The sequence below is a fragment of the Anomaloglossus baeobatrachus genome, chromosome 2, assembly GCF_048569485.1.
Source record: "Anomaloglossus baeobatrachus isolate aAnoBae1 chromosome 2, aAnoBae1.hap1, whole genome shotgun sequence".
Classification (NCBI taxonomy): domain Eukaryota; kingdom Metazoa; phylum Chordata; class Amphibia; order Anura; family Aromobatidae; genus Anomaloglossus; species Anomaloglossus baeobatrachus.
Genome location: NC_134354.1, coordinates 639,059,791 through 639,081,224, shown reverse-complemented (window position 1 = coordinate 639,081,224; position 21,434 = coordinate 639,059,791). Strand labels below are relative to the sequence as shown.

The 21,434-nt window shown below is 43.9% G+C and overlaps 1 protein-coding gene across 1 annotated transcript in view; it reads left to right on the top strand.

The window, feature by feature from the left end:
• FKBP11 (FKBP prolyl isomerase 11) overlaps window positions 1-21,434 on the top strand; it is an 88,099-nt gene that overhangs the window by 36,951 nt on the left and 29,714 nt on the right. The window contains exon 3 of the mRNA XM_075334403.1: window positions 15,275-15,362. Within this exon, the coding sequence (XP_075190518.1) occupies window positions 15,275-15,362 (88 nt within the window). The remainder of the gene's footprint in view (window positions 1-15,274; window positions 15,363-21,434) is intronic.

The window sequence follows — 21,434 nt, the reverse complement described above, 5'->3', positions numbered from 1 at the left end:
CCCCTTGGTTTCCCCAGTCGCACTCACCCAACCATCTGCAGCTTGCTATTTTCAGGCCAAGATGATCATAAGGCATAGAAGTGAATAACCTGTTCGCAACGCGAAAATTTTAAATGTAACTTACGTCACACCCAAGTAGTAGGAGCAGGAGGCACTATTAGGCTCAGACGTAGATGCCGAGCGGTGGTGTGGCTTTACTGCGGTGTTGTACAGTTTGCGGTGTCACGGTGCTCCTACCTGGTTTCTGGCGCTCCAAACCCATTGCCAGGGTACATCTGTATGAGGTAGGTAGGAATAAGGCAGACCGCACCTTAAACACTTAACTGAATCACACACTGATGGTTCACATCTTCTGGAGCATTAAGCCGTGACATTGGATTTCCATACAGGCTTTTGTTAATTGGCAACTGGACTGGTGCTCTGCTATAGATAACTGCAGTTTGGCCTTGCTGTGATGGGCTCTGATAAGGCTGTCTGGCAGGTACAGGACATTAGCCGCACTTGTCACCTGCTCATCACCTCCAGCTCAGCTTGTCTCAACTGCCAACTATCATCTCTCCCTGGTTACCATAGTGACCAGCCTATAGAGGATATTGATCAGATATCCTACAATACAGTCCCTTGCCAACACTTATACCACCACCTGCTGGTCTCCAGTGGTATTACAGAGCAACAGCTTACACTTAATTTGACATATACCGTGTCTGGAGAACTGAAGAGGTTAACACCACGCTACCAAGCTCATGGATCAGACAGAAATTATTAAAGGTGATTTGATTCTTCGCGTTTCGGAGCCTATGCCTTTCTTCAGGACAAATCACAAATATTCCACAAGGATAAGACCCCATTGCACCTCTTGTCTTTTCAGAAATTTAATTTGACAGAATGACACCAGGCAATACATTAAATCATAAATTATTCTACAAACTCCTATGAATAGGGCAAACAAAACTAGGACGTGAAAACACCTGAAGAGGAAGCCAAGGCAAAGTAAAGGAAAGACAAGAGAACCATCAGCAGTTGGATAGATACAAAACAGGCTGTGGTCCCACAGAGAGGGAAACCGAGCACACAAACAGAGGTCAGCGGATTGAGCACTGGAGTTGAGCCATGACAGAATGTAGCAAAATCTAGCAGTTGTACAGTAGCAGTGCTGGGATTGTCAAGAAACCCAGTTAGTGAATGTAACAAAGTCCAGCGGTTGTAACAGAGCTGGGTTTGTCAAGAGATTCTGTGATTGTAGCAGAGTCCAGTGGTTGTAAAAGAGTTGGGTTTGTGAGGATACTCCCTTAGCAAATTTGTAATGTAACAGAACTTTCACAGGGAAGCAGACACAGTAATGATGTGGATGTGAGCTACTTGAATATACCTATCAGGCCAGAGAGCGTGATATCAGAGGTATGCGCTGGGTTGCTACAACAATATGTTGTACCAAAGAGCAAAGAGAGCCAGTGGCAGGTGGAGGAGGCAAAGCCTGCTTCTGAATCCAGGAGAAGTACTATATGTAATTTATTGATGGAAATCTTTACTAATTGTGTGTTTAGGAGTGTACTGAGCGGTCCTACACAAAACTTGACAGCCATCACTACAAGTGCATAATCAGAATATCATCAAAAAGTTCATTTATTTCAGTAATTCAATGCAAAAAGAGAAATGTATATATTATATGGAGTCATTACAGAGTGATCTATTTCAAGTGTTTATTTCTATTAATGTTGATGATTTTGGCTTACAGCCATTGAAAACCCATGTATTTGGCTGCCTTTTGTTGCGCTTGCTTTTGCACCTCTTTTTACCACACTTTTTCCTTCCACTCAACTTTCCATTAATATGCTTGGATACAGCACGATGTGAATAGCCAGCTTATTTAGCAATGACTTTTTGTGGCTTACCCTCCTTGTGGAGTGTGTCAATGACTGCCTTCTGGACATCTGTTAAGTCAGCAGCCTTCCCCATTATGTAGCCTACTGAACCAGACTAAGGGACGATTTTAAACACTTAAGCCTGGTTTACACGCTTCAATAGATCTTTCAATCCGTCGTTGGGGTCAAGTTGTAAGTGACGCACATCCGGCATCGTTCGTGACGTATTTGCGTGTGAAACCTACGTGCAATCAGGATTGAACGAAAATACGGTGATCGCATACACGTCGTTTATTCCTCATACATTGGACGTTTTGTTGTATGAACCTAGTCAATTGTAACGTGTGACATCTCTCATACGATTTTGATGTCTGATGCTATGTGCGCAGGTGTGCGCTCTGCACCGCAGCTTAAAAAAGGTCCGCTTCAGAGCGCAGCTGAAAAGCTGCGTTCTGAAGCGCCTCACAATGTCTGTCATTCACTAATCTCTGTCAGTCGGTCACTATCTCTGTCCCTCTTTCTCAGTCCATGTCAGTCTATCCCTCTTACCCCCTCTCTCATACTCACCGATCCCCGATCTCCGGCCCGGCTCTGCACGGCATTCACACTGGTCCGGCGGCTTTTACTGTTTTGAAAAAGCCGGCCACCCATTAAACAATCTCGTATTCCCTGCTTTCCCCGCCCACCGGCGCCTATGATTGGTTACAGTGAGACACACCCCCACGCTGAGTGACAGGTGTCACACTGCACCCAATCACAGTAGCCGGTGGGCGTGTCTATACTGTGCAGTGAAATAAATAATTAAATAATTAAAAAAAACGGCGTGTGGTCCCCCCCAATTTTAAAACCAGCCAGATAAAGCCATACGGCTGAAGGCTGGTATTCTCAGGATGGGGAGCTCCACGTTATGGGGAGCCCCCCAGCCTAACAATATCAGCCAACAGCCGCCCAGAATTGCCGCATACATTAGATGCGACAGTTCTGGGACAGTACCCGGCTCTTCCCGATTTGCCCTGGTGCGTTGGCAAATCGGGGTAATAAGGAGTTATTGGCAGCCCATAGCTGCCAATAAGTCCTAGATTAATCATGTCAGGCGTCTATGAGACACCTTCCATGATTAATCTGTAAACTACAGTAAATAAACACACACCCGAAAAAATCCTTTATTAGAAATAAAAAACACAAACATATACCCTGGTTAACCACTTTAATCAGCCCCAAAAAGCCCTCCTTGTCCGGCGTAATCCAGGATGATGCAGCGTCGCTTCCAGCGCTGCTGCATGGAGGTGACCGGAGCTGCAGCAGACACAGCCGCTCCGGTCACCTCCACGCAGCTAATGAAGAGAGCCGTGTGATCAGCTGAGCTGTCACTGAGGTTACCCGCTGTCACTGGATCCAGCGGTGGCCGCGGGTAACCTCAGTGACAGCTCAGCTGATCGCGCTACTCACCGCTGCTCCTCTCACCTCCACGCAGCAACTGAGGTGAGTAGCGCGATCAGCTGAGCTGTCACTGAGGTTACCCGCTGCATCCACCGCTAGATCCAGTGACAGCGGGTAACCTCAGTGACAGCTCAGCTGATCACGCGGCTGTCTTCAGTTGCTGTGTGGAGGTGGCCGGAGCGGCTGTGTATTCTGCAGCTCCGGTCACCTCCATGCAGCAGCGCTGGAAGCGACGCTGGAGCATCCTGGATTACGCCGGACAAGGAGGGCTTTTTGGGGCTGATTAAAGTGGTTAACCAGGGTATATGTTTGTGTTTTTTATTTCTAATAAAGGATTTTTTTGGGCGTGTGTTTATTTACTGTAATTTACAGATTAATCATGGAAGGTGTCTCATAGACGCCTGACATGATTAATCTAGGATTTAGTGGCAGCTATGGGCTGCCAATAACTCCTTATTACCCCGATTTGCCAACACACCAGGGCAAATCGGGAAGAGCCGGGTACTGTCCCAGAACTGTCGCATCTAGTGTATGCGGCAATTCTGGGCGGCTGTTGGCTGATATTGTTAGGCTGGGGGCTCCCCATAATGTGGAGCTCCCCATCCTGAGAATACCAGCCTTCAGCCGTATGGCTTTATCTGGCTGGTTTTAAAATTGGGGGGGACTGCACGCCGTTTTTTTAAACTATTTATTTCACTGCACAGTATAGACACGCCCACCGGGTGCTGTGATTGGGTGCAGTGTGACACCTGTCACTCAGCGTGGGGGCGTGTCTCACTGTAACCAATCATAGGCGCCGGTGGGCGGGGAAAGCAGGGAATACGAGATTGTTTAATGGGCGGCCGGCTTTTTCAAAACAGTAAAAGCCGCCGGAGCAGTGTGAACGCCGTGCAGCGCCGCGCCGGGGATCGGGGATCGGTGAGTATGAGAGAGGGCTGCTAACTTTAGTCACTCAGGGGATTAGCGGTCACCGGTGAGCCCTTCACAGGTGATCGCTAATCAGGACGTGGCACAGACAGAGCCGCAGCATGACAATGAAGTCGGGTGAAGTTCACCCGAGTTCATTCTGATCGTGCGGCTCTGTCTGTATCTGCTGTCATCTGCCATTCAGCTCTGCTACATGGCTGTCTGTGTCTGCTGTCAGCGGCCATGTAGCAGAGCTGAATGGCAGATGACATAGTAAAAAATACGCAGTACACACGCATTACACACGCTAGTAAAATCATTAATTTATTCAGAAAAAGCATCGCACTTTCGTTGCACTCGGACCTAACGTGAACTAAAATCAGCCGAGTTTTTTTCAGCCCAGTCGGACCGATTTTACTCGCATAGATGTGTTTCCAGCCTTATAGCACAGCTGGGCTAATTTTCACTAGTGGTATCTTTTTGATTGACGCATTCAATGCAGCTATACGTGTCTTTGTTATGCTCTCCACAAGAAAACAACATTAAAGCCATTTGATTAATGTTTTTATGTGCCAGGCATCTATTGGAGTGCATATTTCTCATTGTGCATATATGGGATCACTAAAAAGTATTACTGTCCATATAGAGCATATAACATGTATTTTTGATTCATTATGAATATGATTTGATGTTACAGAGTTCTCCTTTTGAAAAATAAAAGAGAAAAAAATCTGCGAGATCAGAGCTCTATCTTGTATAACATAAGAGGAGGCCATTTATCTCTGTCCCATAAGAGCTTTTCCTCATTAGCCTGCTTTCCTGCTTGCAATAAAAGGCAGGTAATTGCAGTAATAACCTGTGTTATCATCACACAGGCAAGGAAAGACAGACAGGTTCTTTTTGGCTCTTGTTTTGTTCTATAAATATGTAATGACCGCAGTAAACAGGGAATCAAATCTCTTTTTTTTAAGTGTGATGCCATTGTATTTTATTGTAGCGATGGTCTCATGTTGGGTAATTATTGTGTGGTGTTTCGAGAACCCAATAGTGGCAGTCTGGTGATGTCACCTTTTGTCAACTCTATTAGACTGAGGGCCTGATTTTTATTATTATTTATTATTATAGCGCCATTTATTCCATGGCGCTTTACAATGAAAGAGGGTATACGTACAACAATCATTAACAGTACAAAACAGACTGGTATAGGAGGAGAGAGGACCCTGCCCGCGAGGGCTCACAGTCTACAGGGAATGGGTGATGGTACAATAGGTGAGGACAGAGCTGGTTGCCCAGTGGTGTAGTGGACTGAGGGTTATTGTAGGTTGTAGGCTTGTTGGAAGAGATGGGTCTTGAGGTTCCTCTTGAAGCTTTCCACGGTAGGGGAGAGTCTGATATGCTGAGGTAGAGCGTTCCTGAGTATGGGGGAGGCACGGGAGAAATCTTGTGCACGATTGTGGGAAGAGGAGATAAGAGTGAAGTAGAGAAGGAGATCTTGTGAGGATCTGAGGTTGCGTGCAGGTAGGTACCGGGAGACTAGGTCACAGATGTATGAAGGAGACAGGTTGTGGATGGCTTTGTATGTCATGGTTAATGTTTTGAACTGGAGTCGTTGGGCGATGGGAAGCCAGTGAAGGGATTGGCAGAGTGGCGAGGCTGGAGAATAGCGAGGGGAGAGATGGATTAAGCGGGCCGCAGAGTTTAGGATAGATTGGAGGGGTGCAAGAGTGTTGGAAGGGAGGCCAGAGAGCAGGAGGTTGCAGTAGTCGAGGCGGGAGATGATGAGGGCATGCACTAATGTTTTTGCTGATTCTTTGTTAAGGAAAGCACGGATCCGGGAGATATTTTTGAGTTGTAGTCTGCATGAGGTGAAGAGGGCTTGGATGTGTGGCTTGAAGAATAGAGCAGAGTCGAGGGTTACTCCAAAGCAACGAGCTTGTGAGACTGGGCAGAGTGAGCAACCATCAAGTTTGATGGAAAGGCTTGTTGGAGGAGATGAGTGAGGAGGAGGAAAGACAATGAACTCTGTTTTGTCCATGTTAAGCTTTAGGAATCGCACAGAGAAGAAGGATGAAATAGCAGACAGACATTGTGGAATTTTGGTTAGTAGAGCGGTAATGTCAGGTCCAGAGAGGTAGATCTGTGAGTCATCGGCATAGAGATGATACTGAAAGCTGTGGGACTCTATGAACTGTCCCAGGCCGAAGGTGTAGATGGAGAACAGCAGGGGTCCAAGAACTGAGACTTGGGGGACACTGACAGATAGTGGGCGAGATGAGGAAGTGGTGTGAGAATGGGAGACGCTGAAAGTTCGGTCGGTTAGGTATGAGGAGATCCAAGATAGGGCCAAGTCTGTAATGCCCAGAGATGAGAGAATCTGTAGTAGGAGGGAATGGTCTACTGTGACAAAGGCAGAGGACAGGTCCAGGAGGATGAGGATAGAGTAGTGTCGCTTGGCTTTGGCGGTTAGTAGATCATTGGTGAGTTTGGTTAGGGCAGTTTCAGCAGAGTGATGTGGTCGGAAGCCAGATTGTAGCTGGTCAAAGAGGGAACAGGAGGAGAGGTCAAGATGGACATGCTGTTCCAATAGTTTTGAGGCATAGGGGAGAAGGGATATGGGGCAATAGTTTGACACAGAGGATGGGTCAAGGGAGGGCTTTTTGAGGATGGGTGTAATGGAGGCATGTTTAAAGCATGAGGGGAATACACCACTTGTTAGTGATAGGTTAAAGAGATGGGTTAGGGCTTGGATGAGGACTACGGTGATGTTGGGGATGAGGTGCGATGAGAGCGGGTCCAGTGCACAGGTGGTTAGATGTGATCTTGAGAGTAGAGTGGAAAGATTGTTTTCTGTCATGGTGGAGAAGCTGGATTTGGAGGAAGAGGCCTGAGTAGCTATGATGAGGGGCCGTGGTGATTGTGGGCCAAAGCTTGTTCTGATGTTGTCAATCTTCTGCTTGAAGAAAGAGGCAAAGTCTTCAGCTGAGATGAGAGGAGAGGGAGGTGGTGCTGGAGGACGGAGGAGAGAATTGAAAGTGTTGAATAGCTGTTTAGGGTTGTGAGAGAGAGAGGATATGAGGGATGAGAAGTAGGTTTGTTTTGCAGCAGTGAGTGTGGACTTGAAAGTGGTGAGGGACTCTTTATATGCAATGAAGTGCTCAGTGGAATGAGACTTCTTCCATCTGCGCTCAGCAATTCTAGAAGCCCGTATCAGTTCTTTAGTCTGACTCGTGTGCCAGGGTTGCCTGTTGATTGTGCTGGTTTTGGTGTGTGTAAGGGGGGCAGCTGATTCGAGAGCTGCAGAGATTGTAGTGTTGTATAAAGTTGCAGCAGCATCTGCATCGTGTAAAAATGCAATGTCTGTGAGAGGGAGAAGGGACTGAGAAAGTGCGTGTAAATCAAGGTGTTTGATACTTCTGCGAGGGTGTGAAAGTTTGTGCCTGATCCGATCATGTGTTTGCTCATGTTTAGTATGTACGGCTAGAAAACACCCAACGTACCCACTGACATATCCAAAAGGCTTCATTATCAGATGTAAGTCAGGGTCTAGACAGTATGAAGGTGTAAAACACATGGAATAACACAATAAACTAGACTTTTCCATCCTGCTGATGGAATAGAAAATGTATATATTTTCCACCACCAGGAGCAAAACAGTAACAATGCAGTGACATGACAAAAATCTGCATAACTAATCATATGCTGTATATTTGCAAGTCAAGTCTATGTACAAGATAGCCAAGATGATTGTCTATAAAAATGAAAGTAGTTTTACTTTCGATGTTGTTGTGGATGGTGAGATATTTAAATGATTAATATATACTTTTTTATTCCATTCACTGGATGGAAAAGTCTAGTCTACTGTGCTATTCCTTGTGTTTTACACAGAACCTGAAAGTCAAATGTTCATAACATTGTTAAAGGGAACCTGTCACCACGTTTTTGCCCTATAAGCTGCGGCCACCACCACCAGGCTCTTATATACAGCATTCTAACATGTATATAAGAGCCCAAGCCGCTGTGACATAAAAAACACTTTATAATTCTTACCTAACGGTCGTGCGGTTGGCCATATGGGCGTCTTCGTCCTCCGGTGCTGGCGCCTCCCCTTTCGGCCATCTTCGTCCTATTTCCGAAGCCTGGGTGCATGACGCGTCTATGTCATACACACTCGCTGGTCCTGCGCAGGCGCACTACAATACTTTGATCTGCCCTGCTCAGGTCCTGAATGCCAGCGAGTGTGGATGACGTTGGACGCATCATGCACCGCAGCTAGAGAAGGAGAACAAAGATGGCCAAAAGAGGCGGCGCCAGCACCGGACAACGGAGACGCCCATAAGGCCAACCGCGCGACCGTTATGTAAGTATTATACTGTAAAGTGTTTTTTATGTTCTTACAGCGGCCTTGGCTCATATATACAGCGTGTTGGAATGCTGTAGATAAGAGCCCGGTGGTGGAGGTCGCAGCTTATGGGCCAAAAAAGTGGTGACAGGTTCCCTTTAAACTGTTGCTCCTCAGTGTATATACGATATATCGTGAAGTATCAGATTCTTTTGCTGCCTCTTTGTGATACATAGCTATGACAGATTCCTAATAGTGGGATCATCACCTATACTCTGTCTCATGATGTATCCCTTAAAGGAAACCTTTCATGTCTGAAAATGGTATTTATCCACAGATACAGGGCTAATTGGCAGGTTAGTAGCATTACAATTCTAACAGACTGCCTTACTAAATGTGCGGCTACTGGAAGAAAATGAACTTATTTTCTCCAGGGAGCCGCCAGCTGTCCGTCATGTGGGCATGAATCTTGGGGTGATTATTGATTGCTCGCTTCATTGTGAGCAGTGCATGCGCCTGGAACTTAAATTGACAACTTGCTTTGCACTGATATGCAGGTCAAGCTGTCAATCTGCTCTGAGCACGCCTCTCTGAAATCCGGCGGCTCTTGGAAGGAAATAAGTTTGTGTTCTCCCCATGGGTGGGCAACATGTAACACAACTTACTTGCAGATTAACCCTACATCTGCAGACACATAGCATTTTCCAAGGAGACAGGTTCCATTTAAACACAGACACTAAGAAGTTATGGTGGGGGCGTGTTCTTATTTTCCTTGAGTGTTACTGCTCGCATATGATTGGTTAGAATCATAGGGGAGAAGCACACGTCCCGAGTGAAAACTGTCTGACAACACCCACTTGGACATAAAAAAGTGAACTTATTGGGTACTAAATACTTTGCTATAATCTCTGCAACGAAGATTCGAAATTAAAAGAAAAATACTTTATTCTGCTCTATTACATCCTATTTCCAGTTCATAATGAAAAATATGGTGAAAGATCTTACCACTATAGACAATGGAGGCCAATGTAAGGCTACGTTCACATGTCCATGTAAATTTTACATCCCTGAGAAAGGAACAGGGTTTTTTTCTTAGGTGTCTTTCTAATTTGTATCTGCTTTTTTCTCGTCTATTTTTTTCACTGGTGTGTTTGTTCGAAGCTGAGAAATGACTTTTGGAGGGTCACATTTTTATTCAACTTAATGAAAAAGCTACTTCTGGTGTACAGAGATTAAAATACATGATGTAAGCAGGGCCTAGAATATTAATAAATGACATTTAGGAGGGCAGCTGACCTATTCCCAGTTACTTATGTAGTGATAGCATCCTCTCCAGCACTGTACAGAGATCATCACTTAGATCAGTGCTTGTCTCTATTAGTCTATTCTCCTGCACACACTAGGACCAATGTATTAGATTGCCAATTCACCTATCAGTATGTTTGGAGTCTGGGAGGTTGATCTGAAGGGCACAAACACTGGGAGAACATAATATGCCTTGAAAAAGTATTCATACCCCGTGAACTTTTTCATATTTTTTTCATGTTTTGGGCTCCGCATTTTAAGAAGGACATACAGAAGTTAGAATCAGTTCAACAGGGTTTTCCAGAGAAAGCAACCCACTAAAGTTCCAAGTGCCAGCCCTTGGGAGCAAGTGTTCACTTAAAAACTGAAGAACAGGACCTTACAGCTTCAGGCTATAGGGACCCACACGGACACAAAACTGTGCACGGAGGCAGGCTCCGGATTACTATGTGACACCGGTGAGACCGGGTACTTGGACGGGCTCCCCACAGTGGCAGCGGCACACAGAGAATTTGGTTTACCTACAGCGTGTGTGTGTTTCCTTTATAAACCTCATCCAGTACCATGACTACCCACAGTGAGTACCCTGGTCCCCTACACCCTGCTCTCCCAAACAACGACCAACACCCCTGAGCCCAGTGCCTTCCCTACCTGTGGAGAGACTAACTTCAGGCTGCTTAACTCCATCTGCCCCGGTACTCCTTACAGCAGCGGCGGAACTCCCATTACCGCAACCCACAGGTGGCGTCACAAACTTTTTCCCTATAAATATCCCCTTATACGGATCAAAGTGTCCACCAAGCTGGGTCCGGACCCCCTAGAGCCACGATCCCGGATCTGAGCAGCCCGACAAACACCGGAGCGGCACACCTTTGTGGTCAATATAAAGGACTGGCACATGACTTATTTCTTCCAAAGACAGTACTAAGGACCAGGGGACACTCACTGCGAGTGGAAGAAAAGCAATTCCAGCAGCTAAATAGGAAAGGGTTCTTTACAGTTAGAGCAGTCAGATTGTGGAATGCCCTACCACAAGAGATAGTAATGGCAGATACTATAACAGCTTTTAAAAAAGGGCTGGATGATTTCCTCAGTACACAACATTGTCGGTTATAAATGATTTAGTGAGAAAATATATAATTTGTGGACTTAGGTCTTTCTTCAACCTATGCAACTATGTAACTATATGTTACACCCACAATCCTAAATTTATTTCATTGGGATTTTATGTGTTATACCAACATAAAGTAGAGAGTATTTATGAGGTGTAAAGGTAATGATACATGATTTTCTAAATATTCGAAAAATAGAACTAAAATTGTGATGTGCATTTGTATTCACCCCTCTGTAGTCTGATACCCCTAAATAAATTGCTAAGTCACTAATTGCCTCCAGAAGTCTCCAAATTAGTAAATGTATTCAACCTGTTTATTCCTAGTATAACTACAGCTGTTCTGTGAATCACAGAGGTTTGATGAGAACATTAGAAATCATACAGCATCATGAAAACCAAGGAACACACCTGCCAGGTCAGGAATAAAATTGTGGAGTAATGGAAGGAGTATGTCACTGCTGCAAACCTACCAAGACACGGCCTTCCACCTTTACTGACATTCCAAGCAAGGAGATCACTGGGCAGCCAAGAGGTACATGGTCACTCTGGAAGACTTGCAGAGGTCCACAGCTCAGGTGGGAGAATCTGTCCACAGGATAACTATTGGTTGTATGCTTAACAAATCTGTCCATAATAGAAGAGTGGCAAAAAGAAATCTATTTTTGAAAGCAAGTCATAGGAAGTCCCATTTTCAGTTTGCAAAAAGCCATGTAGGGGACACAGCTATCTTATGGAAGAAGGTGCTTTGGTCAGATGAGACCAAAGTTGAAGTTATAAGGCAAAATGTAAAACACTATTTGTTGTGGAAAAGTAACACTGCCCATACCCTGAAAACACCATGCCCACCATAAAACGTGGAGGTGGTAGCATCATGCTGTGCGGATACTTTTCTTCAGTCAGGACAGGAAAGGTGGTCTGAGTTGATGGGAAGATGAAATGAGCTAAATACAGGGCAGTCCTGGAGTAAAACCTGTTAGAGGCTGCAAAAGACTTGATACTTAGTTGTAGGTTCACTTTCCAGCAGGACAAAAACCTTAAACGGACCTACAATGCAATGGTTTAGATCAAAGCCTATTCATGTGTTTGAATGGAACATTCAAAGTTCAGACCTGTGATTAGACTTGAAAATTGCTGTTCACAGATGCTCTCCATCCAATCTCACTGAGGTAGAGCTAACAAAAGGGCAAACATGTCAGCCTCTAGATGGGCAAAGCTTGTAGACACATACCCCAAAAGACTTACAGCAGTAATTGCAGTGGAAGATGATCATCCGAAGTATTGACTCTGAGGCTGAGTACAAATGCACTTCACAATTTTCAAATGTATATTTTTAAAATATTTAGAAAACTCTAATTTCCTTTACACTTCATAAATACTTGCGACTTAAAGGGGATATCCGTAACTTAAAAAAAAAATGTGCCTAAGCACTAATAGGCGGGTAGTTGCTCACTATCTGCTTGTTGTGCCCGATTCCGTTCTATTCTTAAAGAGGGGAGGAGCGCACCAGAGATGTATGGCAATTGAATAATAAAAGGGGTGCTAAGAAGTGCAGCAAGTGAGTACTATATCAAAAGGAGAGAAAGATGTTGCACATAAACCAAGCACGACCCATAAATACAAAAATAGTAGAAAAACCTTTATTGAACAACAAGAAAAACAGTTAAAATACAAAGCTGCAAACCCAGTAACCCCAGATCTGAAATGACCCCATATAATATGTTAAAAAATGGAAACAACAATAATTAATGGTAATTCACAGGAGTGTGATACCCAATATAGCAAATAATACATTCTAATAGCCAAATAACAATGGAATGGCAATTCAAATAGCAGAGGAAAAGCTATAAAGGTAGATAATATCTACAGTAGTGTTTATGCAAACATGCAGTCAAGGCAATTTGATAGAGATTGGGAAGTAAAAAAAAAAGCAGAAAAGCTCTGTCAATAGCCAGAAAAGACTGAGAAAGAGTATTATAACAAACCAGAGCTCTGCATAGGGATAAAACAACCCCTGAGCCCAGCTGCACAACCTCCCACCCACCCCTGTGTCTTGTCACAGGAGTCGTCCCCCCCCCCCCCCCCTCCTCAGCCATCCTGCCCTTGGCATTGGTGCACCAACAGGCTTCCAGTCCATTCTGCCCTGCAATTCCTGGGGTTGTTTTATCCCTATGCAGAGCTCTGGTTTGTTATGTGTTGCTGGAAGGAGTGGTCTGTGACCGCTCTGTGCCAACGAAGAACGGTGCAGGGCACAACAAGCAGGTAAGTAGCAGTACCTGCTTGTTAGTGCTTTTGCACATTTTTTTTATATTTCTTATTTTAAAGTCCCGGATATCTCCTTTTAAGTATTGGTATATCACAAAAAATCCCCCAATAATATATTATAATATATATTTAAATTGTGGGTGTAATGTGAAAAAATGTGAAAACGACTCAAGGTATGAATATTTTTTTCAAGTCACTGTATAGGGCCTGATTCATCAAAGCTTTCACACCACAATACTGACGTAAAAGTCTTAAAACTCAGAAAGGCTGTGTGTGCACGTTGCGTTTTTTCATGCGTTTACGCAGCGTTTTAAATAGTAAGTTATAAAATGTACTACTATAATGTTAATATGACAGGTGCCCTCCATCTATACCCTCCAATCAGGGGTGCAACAGTTCCAGTTCTGGACCTTTGCTTATTTTTTATGTTCTCTACAGTGGCCTATGTTCTTGTATACAATATTTTAGAATGCTGTATATAAGTGGTGGCTGCAGCTTATAGTGGCCAAATCTGGTGGCAGGTTCCCTTTAAAGGGATTCTGTTAGTAGGATCAACCCTCCTAAGCCGTCTACATGGGTATGTAGGTCATAGGAAGCTGAATACAATTCTACCTTGATATCTGGGATCCGATGTCTTGTTCCAGAGAAATCCACATTTTTCTTATATGCAAATGAGCTGTTAAGATCTATGGGTCGGACATAGAATCTCCCTGAGAATCCACCTCCAAGGTTTAATATAAATAAAAGGAGGAGTTACCAGTCTAAACTAAGTAATCACTGACACTTTGGTCTCATAATCTCACACAGCTTTGCATTGAAATTAGAAATAACAGTACTGCAAAAGTAAAGTTTGTTTCATTACAAAAAACATTTCAGCTGTAGTGCTCAGTGCTACAGCTTCCATCTCAGCCAATGTGAGGGGAGGGCAGTACAGCAGAGCTGACAGCACTGTGAGACTGGAAAGGTGTTTGTTGTGTTTGTAATGAGACAAGTTTAAACTCTGCTGTACTGTGTTAGTTCTTATCTCACTGCAGAGCTGTGTGTGATTATGAGAGCTAAGTGTCAGTCATTACATGTCTCACACTGATAATGTACCTTTCAGTTAAAATAAGCTCTGGAGACGGATTCTCTTAGCCCATAGATCTTAACAGCTCATTTATATATTAAAAAAATATTGATTTCTCTAGACAAAACGTTGGCTCGCAGATAAGAAGGTATAATTCTATTCAACATCCTATGACCTACATACCCATATACACGGCTTGGTAGTATTGGTCCCTTTAACAAGTGGTTGGCGACTTTTCGGGGTAATTTTTTTCTTTTAGTTAATTACATTTATCTTGAACTAAAAATCATTTTTACATTTGAGCTCCTCCAATAGTAAAGCATCTTTCCTATGTGAGGTGTTTTATGATTGGAGGAGCTGATGGACAGGTCTGGTCACATGACACCCCACCAGCAGCCATTATATGGACAGAGGTGCTGGTCAGTACGTGAGGAAACGTGCAAAAAGAGAAATTGAGCGACCTCTTTACTTGAGAATCGGTCAGTGAGCTCTTTCTCACTTAACAGGAACACTATATTCTTTATCTGTATTTTTCTGTGCTCCTCTCTGCTGATTTATGGCCACAAACTGTATTGAAGTTGAATGTGCAGTGAAACAAAGAGCCTGTAAAAGCAAAGCTGTGCAAAATTTATAAAGAATCACAATTACAAAAGTAATTTTTAGTCCCAAATGCATCTATTTACGTAAGAAAATAATCTAGAAAGGTGGCTAACCGCATTTAGACATTGGCCAACCCTTTTGATTGACTTCCAAATAAGAGTACCGTAACTAAAGAAATGACAAGTTAAAGAGTTTAATAACCTTGTTGTGCCTAAGGGAAAATATCAATTATTGGTGGTGATTGCACCCCATAGATTGGTGAGGGATTCCCATCACTGTGGATAATGGTTCTGTCCTCTTGATTTTCGTGGACATTATCAGATACCTTTCTTGCTTGTCTCATTTAACTTAGTAATGAAAATATTTCTCTGTGTCCCTAGGGAAGACTTGATGATGGACGTGTAATTGATAGCTCCCTATCTCGGGATCCACTTGTGGTCGTGCTTGGCAAGAAACAAGTGATACCAGGTAATCCACACTTAGATTATAATTTCTCAAGGATTGCTCAAAGCCATGAGAATATATAGTGTGTGTCCCAATGCCACAGTGACAATTTTGAGTACTTTAGAAGAACATTTTACCACATTGTGACTGGAAAGTGTATGTCTTGTTCTTAAAGAGGACATGACATAAGGGGGCTTTACACGCAACGACATCGCTAACGAGATGTTGGGGTCACGGAATTTGTGACGCACATCCGGCCTCGTTAGCGACGTCGTTGCGTATGAAACGTACGAATGACCGTTAACGATCAAAATTACCTAATCGTAGATCGTTGACACGACGTTCTAATCCCAAATATCGTTGCTGTTGCAGGAAGTAGGTTGTTCGTCGTTCCTGAGGCAGCACACATCGCTACGTGTGACACACCAGGAACGACGAGCAACACCGTACCTGCGTCCTCCAGCAACGAGGTGGGCGTCACTTTCTTTCGGCTGCTCTCCGCCCCTCCGCTTCTATTGGACGGCTGCCGTGTGATGCCGCACGAACCGCCCCCTTAGAAAGGAGGCGGTTTGCTGACCACAGCGATGTCGCTAGGCAGGTAAGCACGTGTGACGGGTGCTAGCGATGTTGTGCGCCACGGGCAGCGATTTGCTCGTTACGCACAACTGGCGGGGGCTTTCACCAGCGACATCACTAGCGATGTCACTTCATGTAAAGCAGCCTATATACAGTATATGTAATTTTTGGAAATGATAAATGCTGCTGTTCTCTCCAATCTAGTGTTGTTTATATTTTGTTCTTCGTTCCTCAGGTATGATATTCTCTTCCCTGTGTGTACAGCTAGTGTTTTAGCCATTCGGGTATGGTACTCAAGAAGCCACTAAAGCTAAAGGGGGCTTTACACACAGCGACATCGCTAGCGATGTCGCTCGTGAAAGCACCCACCCCCGTGGTTTGTGCGTCACGGGCAAATCGTTGCCCGTGGCTCACAATATCGCTAGTACCCGTCACACTATACTTACCTTTCTAGCGACGTCGCTGTGGGCAGCGAATAGCGTCCTTTTTAAGGGGTCGGTTCGTGCGGTGTCACAGCGACGTCACATGGCAGGCGTCCAATAGAAGCGGAGGGGCGGAGAGCAGCCGAAGTAAAGTCACGCCCACCTTGTTGCTGGTGGACGCAGGTAAGGTGTTGTTCGTCGTTCCTTGGGTGTCACACGTAGCAATGTGTGCTGCCTCAGGAACAACGAACAACCTGCGTCCAGAACAAGGATGGATATTTGGGATTTGAACGACGTGTCAACGATCAACGATTGGGTGAGTATTTGTGATCGTTAGCAGTCGTTCGTACGTGTCACACGCAACGACGTCGCTAACGAGGCCGGATGTGCGTCACGAATTCCGTCACCCCAACGACATCTCGTTAGCGATGTCATTGTGTGTAACGGGGCCTTTGTATACCAGAATTTGAGGGTCACAAACACTTGGCTAAAATATACTAAATTTACATACATATCTCAGGATCAGAGATGCGCAGGAACAAAAGAAAAACATTGCAAGGTTCAGGAGAACAGTGACATTTACAGCTGATAAAACATTACACAATGAAAGAATTATACCTACAGAGAACATTTATCAGCGGCCTGTTATTTAATGTACTGTGCTCGGCTGTTTCCGCCCCTGGCCTTTACATTGGAAACATGTGCGTGCCACTATATGGCACCTGTTGGAAATATCGAGAACTTTTTCTGGTTTATACTACAAATTGCGTCCATAAATGTCATATAAACAGAGCCTTAAAAGTGTACAGTACACATAGATTATTATGCTTGTGGGGAGAGCATGGTATTAATGGGTGCACTGGACCAAAAGTGCCATTCACTTGCCTGGAGGAGCGTACTGGACCGACCGCCCAGTCTTCACTATGGCAAAAGGGACACACGTTGGTAAGCAGTCAGCAGAGGGCAGCCCCAGGGAATCTGAGATACCTCGGCAGCTGGCGCTGAGTATACAATACAGCCTCTGGTTGAAACAGCAGCAGCAGGCATACTTGCAGTGGCGGGCATCGTGTTAACCAGCCGGTGTGGATGGTAGCAGCAGCAGCAGATCGGCAAACTCGTAGAGCACTGAAACACGGATACGAGTCAGCAGCAGAACACAGCACAATGACAGCAGCACAATGGGACTTGAGAACTAGTAACATTAGGAAGTTGTTACCAAGCACCTCCCTTAAAAGGAAGGTGCCTTAATTGCTTGAAATCTCTCAGCTGACCTGAGAGGCACTTCCGAGTCAGGGCGCACTGACACTTTAAGAAAAAGGGGCGTGGCCATGCACACATCCTACGGGCATTCCAAGGAAGCGTGATACGTGCAGGCCTCGGGAGATGGCAGCATGAACTGAAGACTGGGTGGCCACTGCAGGACGACCAGGAAGGTGAGAGAACTGACGTCCACACCAGGGGAGGGGGCACGACAGCACGGGGCGCTGGTATGGGCGTTACATAGATTTTGGAAAAAAAATAAGTTTCCCAATTTTCTGTATTAAAATAAATTGTTCCTGTGCTGAGAAAATCTTTTAACTGTGACCCTACTATGTGCTGTGTAATAATGGCAGTGTCTGACCATGTAGTCATATGAGGTTAAACATGCAGGGAAATGTTTTACTTCAGAGAAAGAAGCATCTGTGATCTCAAGCTGTCCTGTCTGTATACTCTTTTGTCACCATCCCTTCTTGACCTAGAGCGGTGATATGTACAATTTTTTTAGGGTGCCAACCTCAGCGGCTAGGCAGGGAAACAAATACACTGTGTGCAGAATTATTAGGCAAATGAGTATTTTGATCACATGATACTTTTTATACATGTTGTCCTACTCCAAGCTGTATAGGCTTGAGAGCCAACTACCAATTAAGTAAATCAGGAGATGTGCATCTCTGTAATGAGGAGGAGTGTGGTGTAATGATATCAACACCCTATATAAGGTGTGCTTAATTATTAGGCAACTTCCTTTCCTTTGGCAAAATGGGTCAGAAGAGAGATTTGACGGGCTCTGAAAAGTCCAAAATTGTGAGATGTCTTGCAGAGGGATGCAGCAGTCTTGAAATTGCCAAACTTTTGAATCGTGATCACCAAACAATCAAGCGTTTCATGGCAAATAGCCAACAGGGTCGCAAGAAGCGTGTTGGGCAAAAATGTCGTAAAATAACTGCCCATAAATTGAGGAAAATCAAGCGTGAAGCTGCCAAGATGCCATTTGCCACCAGTTTGGCCATATTTCAGAGCTGCAACGTTACTGGAGTATGAAAAAGCACAAGGTGGGCCACACTCAGGGACATGGCCAAGGTAAGGAAGGGTAAAAAAGACCACCTTTGAACAAGAAACATAAGATAAAACGTCAACACTGGGCCAAGAAATATCTTGAGACTGATTTTTCAAAGGTTTTATGGACTGATGAAATGAGAGTGACTCTTGATGGGCCAGATGGATGGGCCAGAGGCTGGATCAGTAAAGGGCAGAGAGCTCCACTCCGACTCAGACACCAGCAAGGTGGAGATGGTGTACTGGTATGGGCTGGTATCATCAAAGATGAACTTGTGGGACCTTTTCAGGTTGAGGATGGAGTTAAGCTCAACTACCGGACCTACTGCCAGTTTTGGAAGACAACTTTTTCAAGCACTGGTACAGGAAGAAGTCGGTATCGTTCAAGAACAACATGATTTTCATGCAGGACAATGATCCATCACATGCATCCAACTACTCCACAGCGTGGCTGGCCAGTAAAGGTCTAAAAGATGAAAAAATAATGACATGGCCCCCTTGTTCACCTGATCTGAACTCCATAGAGAACCTGTGGTCCCTTATAAAATGTAAGATCTACAGGGAAGGAAAACAGTACACCTCTTGGAACAGTGTCTGGGAGGCTGTGGTGGCTGCTGCATGCAATGTTGATCGTAAACAGATCAAGCAACTGACAGAATCTGTGGATGGTAGGCTGTTGAGTGTCTGCACAAACAGATATGCTCCTAAGATAGCCAAATATAAAAAAAACAAAACACTCCAACTTCCAAAAAATAATAAGCTTTGATGTTATGAGTCTTTTGGGTTGATTGAGAACGTAGTTGTTGATCAATAATAAAAAAAATCCTCTAAAATACAACTTGCCTAATAATTCTGCACACGGTGTATGGTAAACAACCCGTTTTTCTTAACCTTTTTGAATTGGAACCTTGCGTATTTACGCAGCAATGTGTTTTCTGTCATACCTGTTTTTAATATTTATCAATAAAGTATGTTTTTAATGCTTTTTGTTTAACTAGAGAAAAAGAAAACCTTAATCTTGGACCATAGCCAGGAAGAATCTTTTCAATTCTCGGATTTATATACATTTTACTGGATACGTAATTCTAATTTGGTGGCATGCTTCCATGATTGTTTCTGGGAATTAGTCTACATCAGGCCATGTCTTTACTGCTTCGCATCACTTCTCAGTTGTGCTTCTTGTAGCTTAACAGCTGCTGTATTTGTAAGAGGATAGAAGCTGCTGGGGAGAGAGAATATACTTATTACTGGAGTGTCCGGAGCGAGAGCACATCAAACAGTTCACATTTCATGCCTGATATTTCCTATCTCTGCAGAGCGGCCGCTCTAAAAGCCCATTTATTAGAGCATCGGGATGTATTTTACAAGCAGCACTGAAGAAATGACATGTCTCTTGGTCAAAGAGCTTTGCGGTTTCGAGCTATTTGATTTTGCACTTAGGTGCCTGGACCTCAATTAGATTTCCACTATTCACACTATTCGTAAATTATCACACCGAGTAGATACCGAATAAAACCATTTCTGTTTAGAGAAGGTTTTAAATGAACACCGAAAATCATTATGATATTTAATATGGTAAGTAACGATTTTCCACCACTTTTTCTTAGAGCGTCTCTTCAGTTTTGTGCATAAATTAATGATATTATAATAAATTATTTACATCATTACACACTTTGGTTTTATCATTTATATATTGAAGAATCAGAGGACTCTGCCTTCTAGGCTTCTGCACTCAGTTCATTCATTAAGGGACATTTCAGTAGTAGCTCCTAGTACGGGACTCTAGAAGACACAGCCCATCCAGTTCATTCTCAAAAGTACCAAGCAACACTAATGCATAAAGTAAGGGATCTTTTCCACTTGCGATTACCATGTGTGAGTGCGATCCGATAAAACATCGGATCTCACTCGCACCAGTGTTAGTCAATGAGGCAGTGTCTTCTTGATTATTTTTCTTCGACACGAATCGTGCTCTCGGTGGAATCGCAGCATGCTGCGTTTTGCAGTGAGTCTAAGCTCACGCTCCCCCATACAAGCCTATGGGAGCATGTGAAACATCGCACTGCACTCACATGTTATGCGACTGCAGTGCGGTGCACGCAGAGACAGGCAGTGGAGAAGATGGGGAGAAAGTGTTCCCTCTCTCTTCTCCGCACCTGTGATGTGATCGCAAGATCGCATCACAGTCGCATGACCCTTGGCTCACACCCGCAGCAGAGGGTCATTAGCGTATCGCTTCCGATGCTCTCGCATCGGAAGCGGTATGCAAGTGGAAAAGAACCCTAAAGGATAAAATATTTTAGATTTTTGCTTTATATTATGCATTTACTAGTTGTAAAATGTAATGGAGAAATTATTTGATAAAACTGTGTTTAAATTGCCGTACACATTTTCTCAACTACTTGCACCAGAAATACACCACATCACACAATGTAAGTGCCATTTAGTGATTTTGTTGCAATCCATTCTTTTTTTATTTCTTTTTATCCAAGCTTTGATCACATAAAACATTAAGGGCCCAATTCATCATTGCATTTGCGCCTTTTTTAGTCTACTTTTTGGTGTTTTTTGCCTATTTTTGATTTGCATCTAATTTTTTTATTTTTTTATTTGCAGGTATGTTAGTATTTTTTATATGTCTGCATTCTTTATATATTTACCATTGTGGCCCGGGTTTTGAGTTTCTAAATGATAGTGATTTTTCGAAAAGTCGCAGAAAAAAATTCACAAATGCACACTAATGCTGCCCTCTGGAGTGATTTCATGTACACCAGAATTTTGT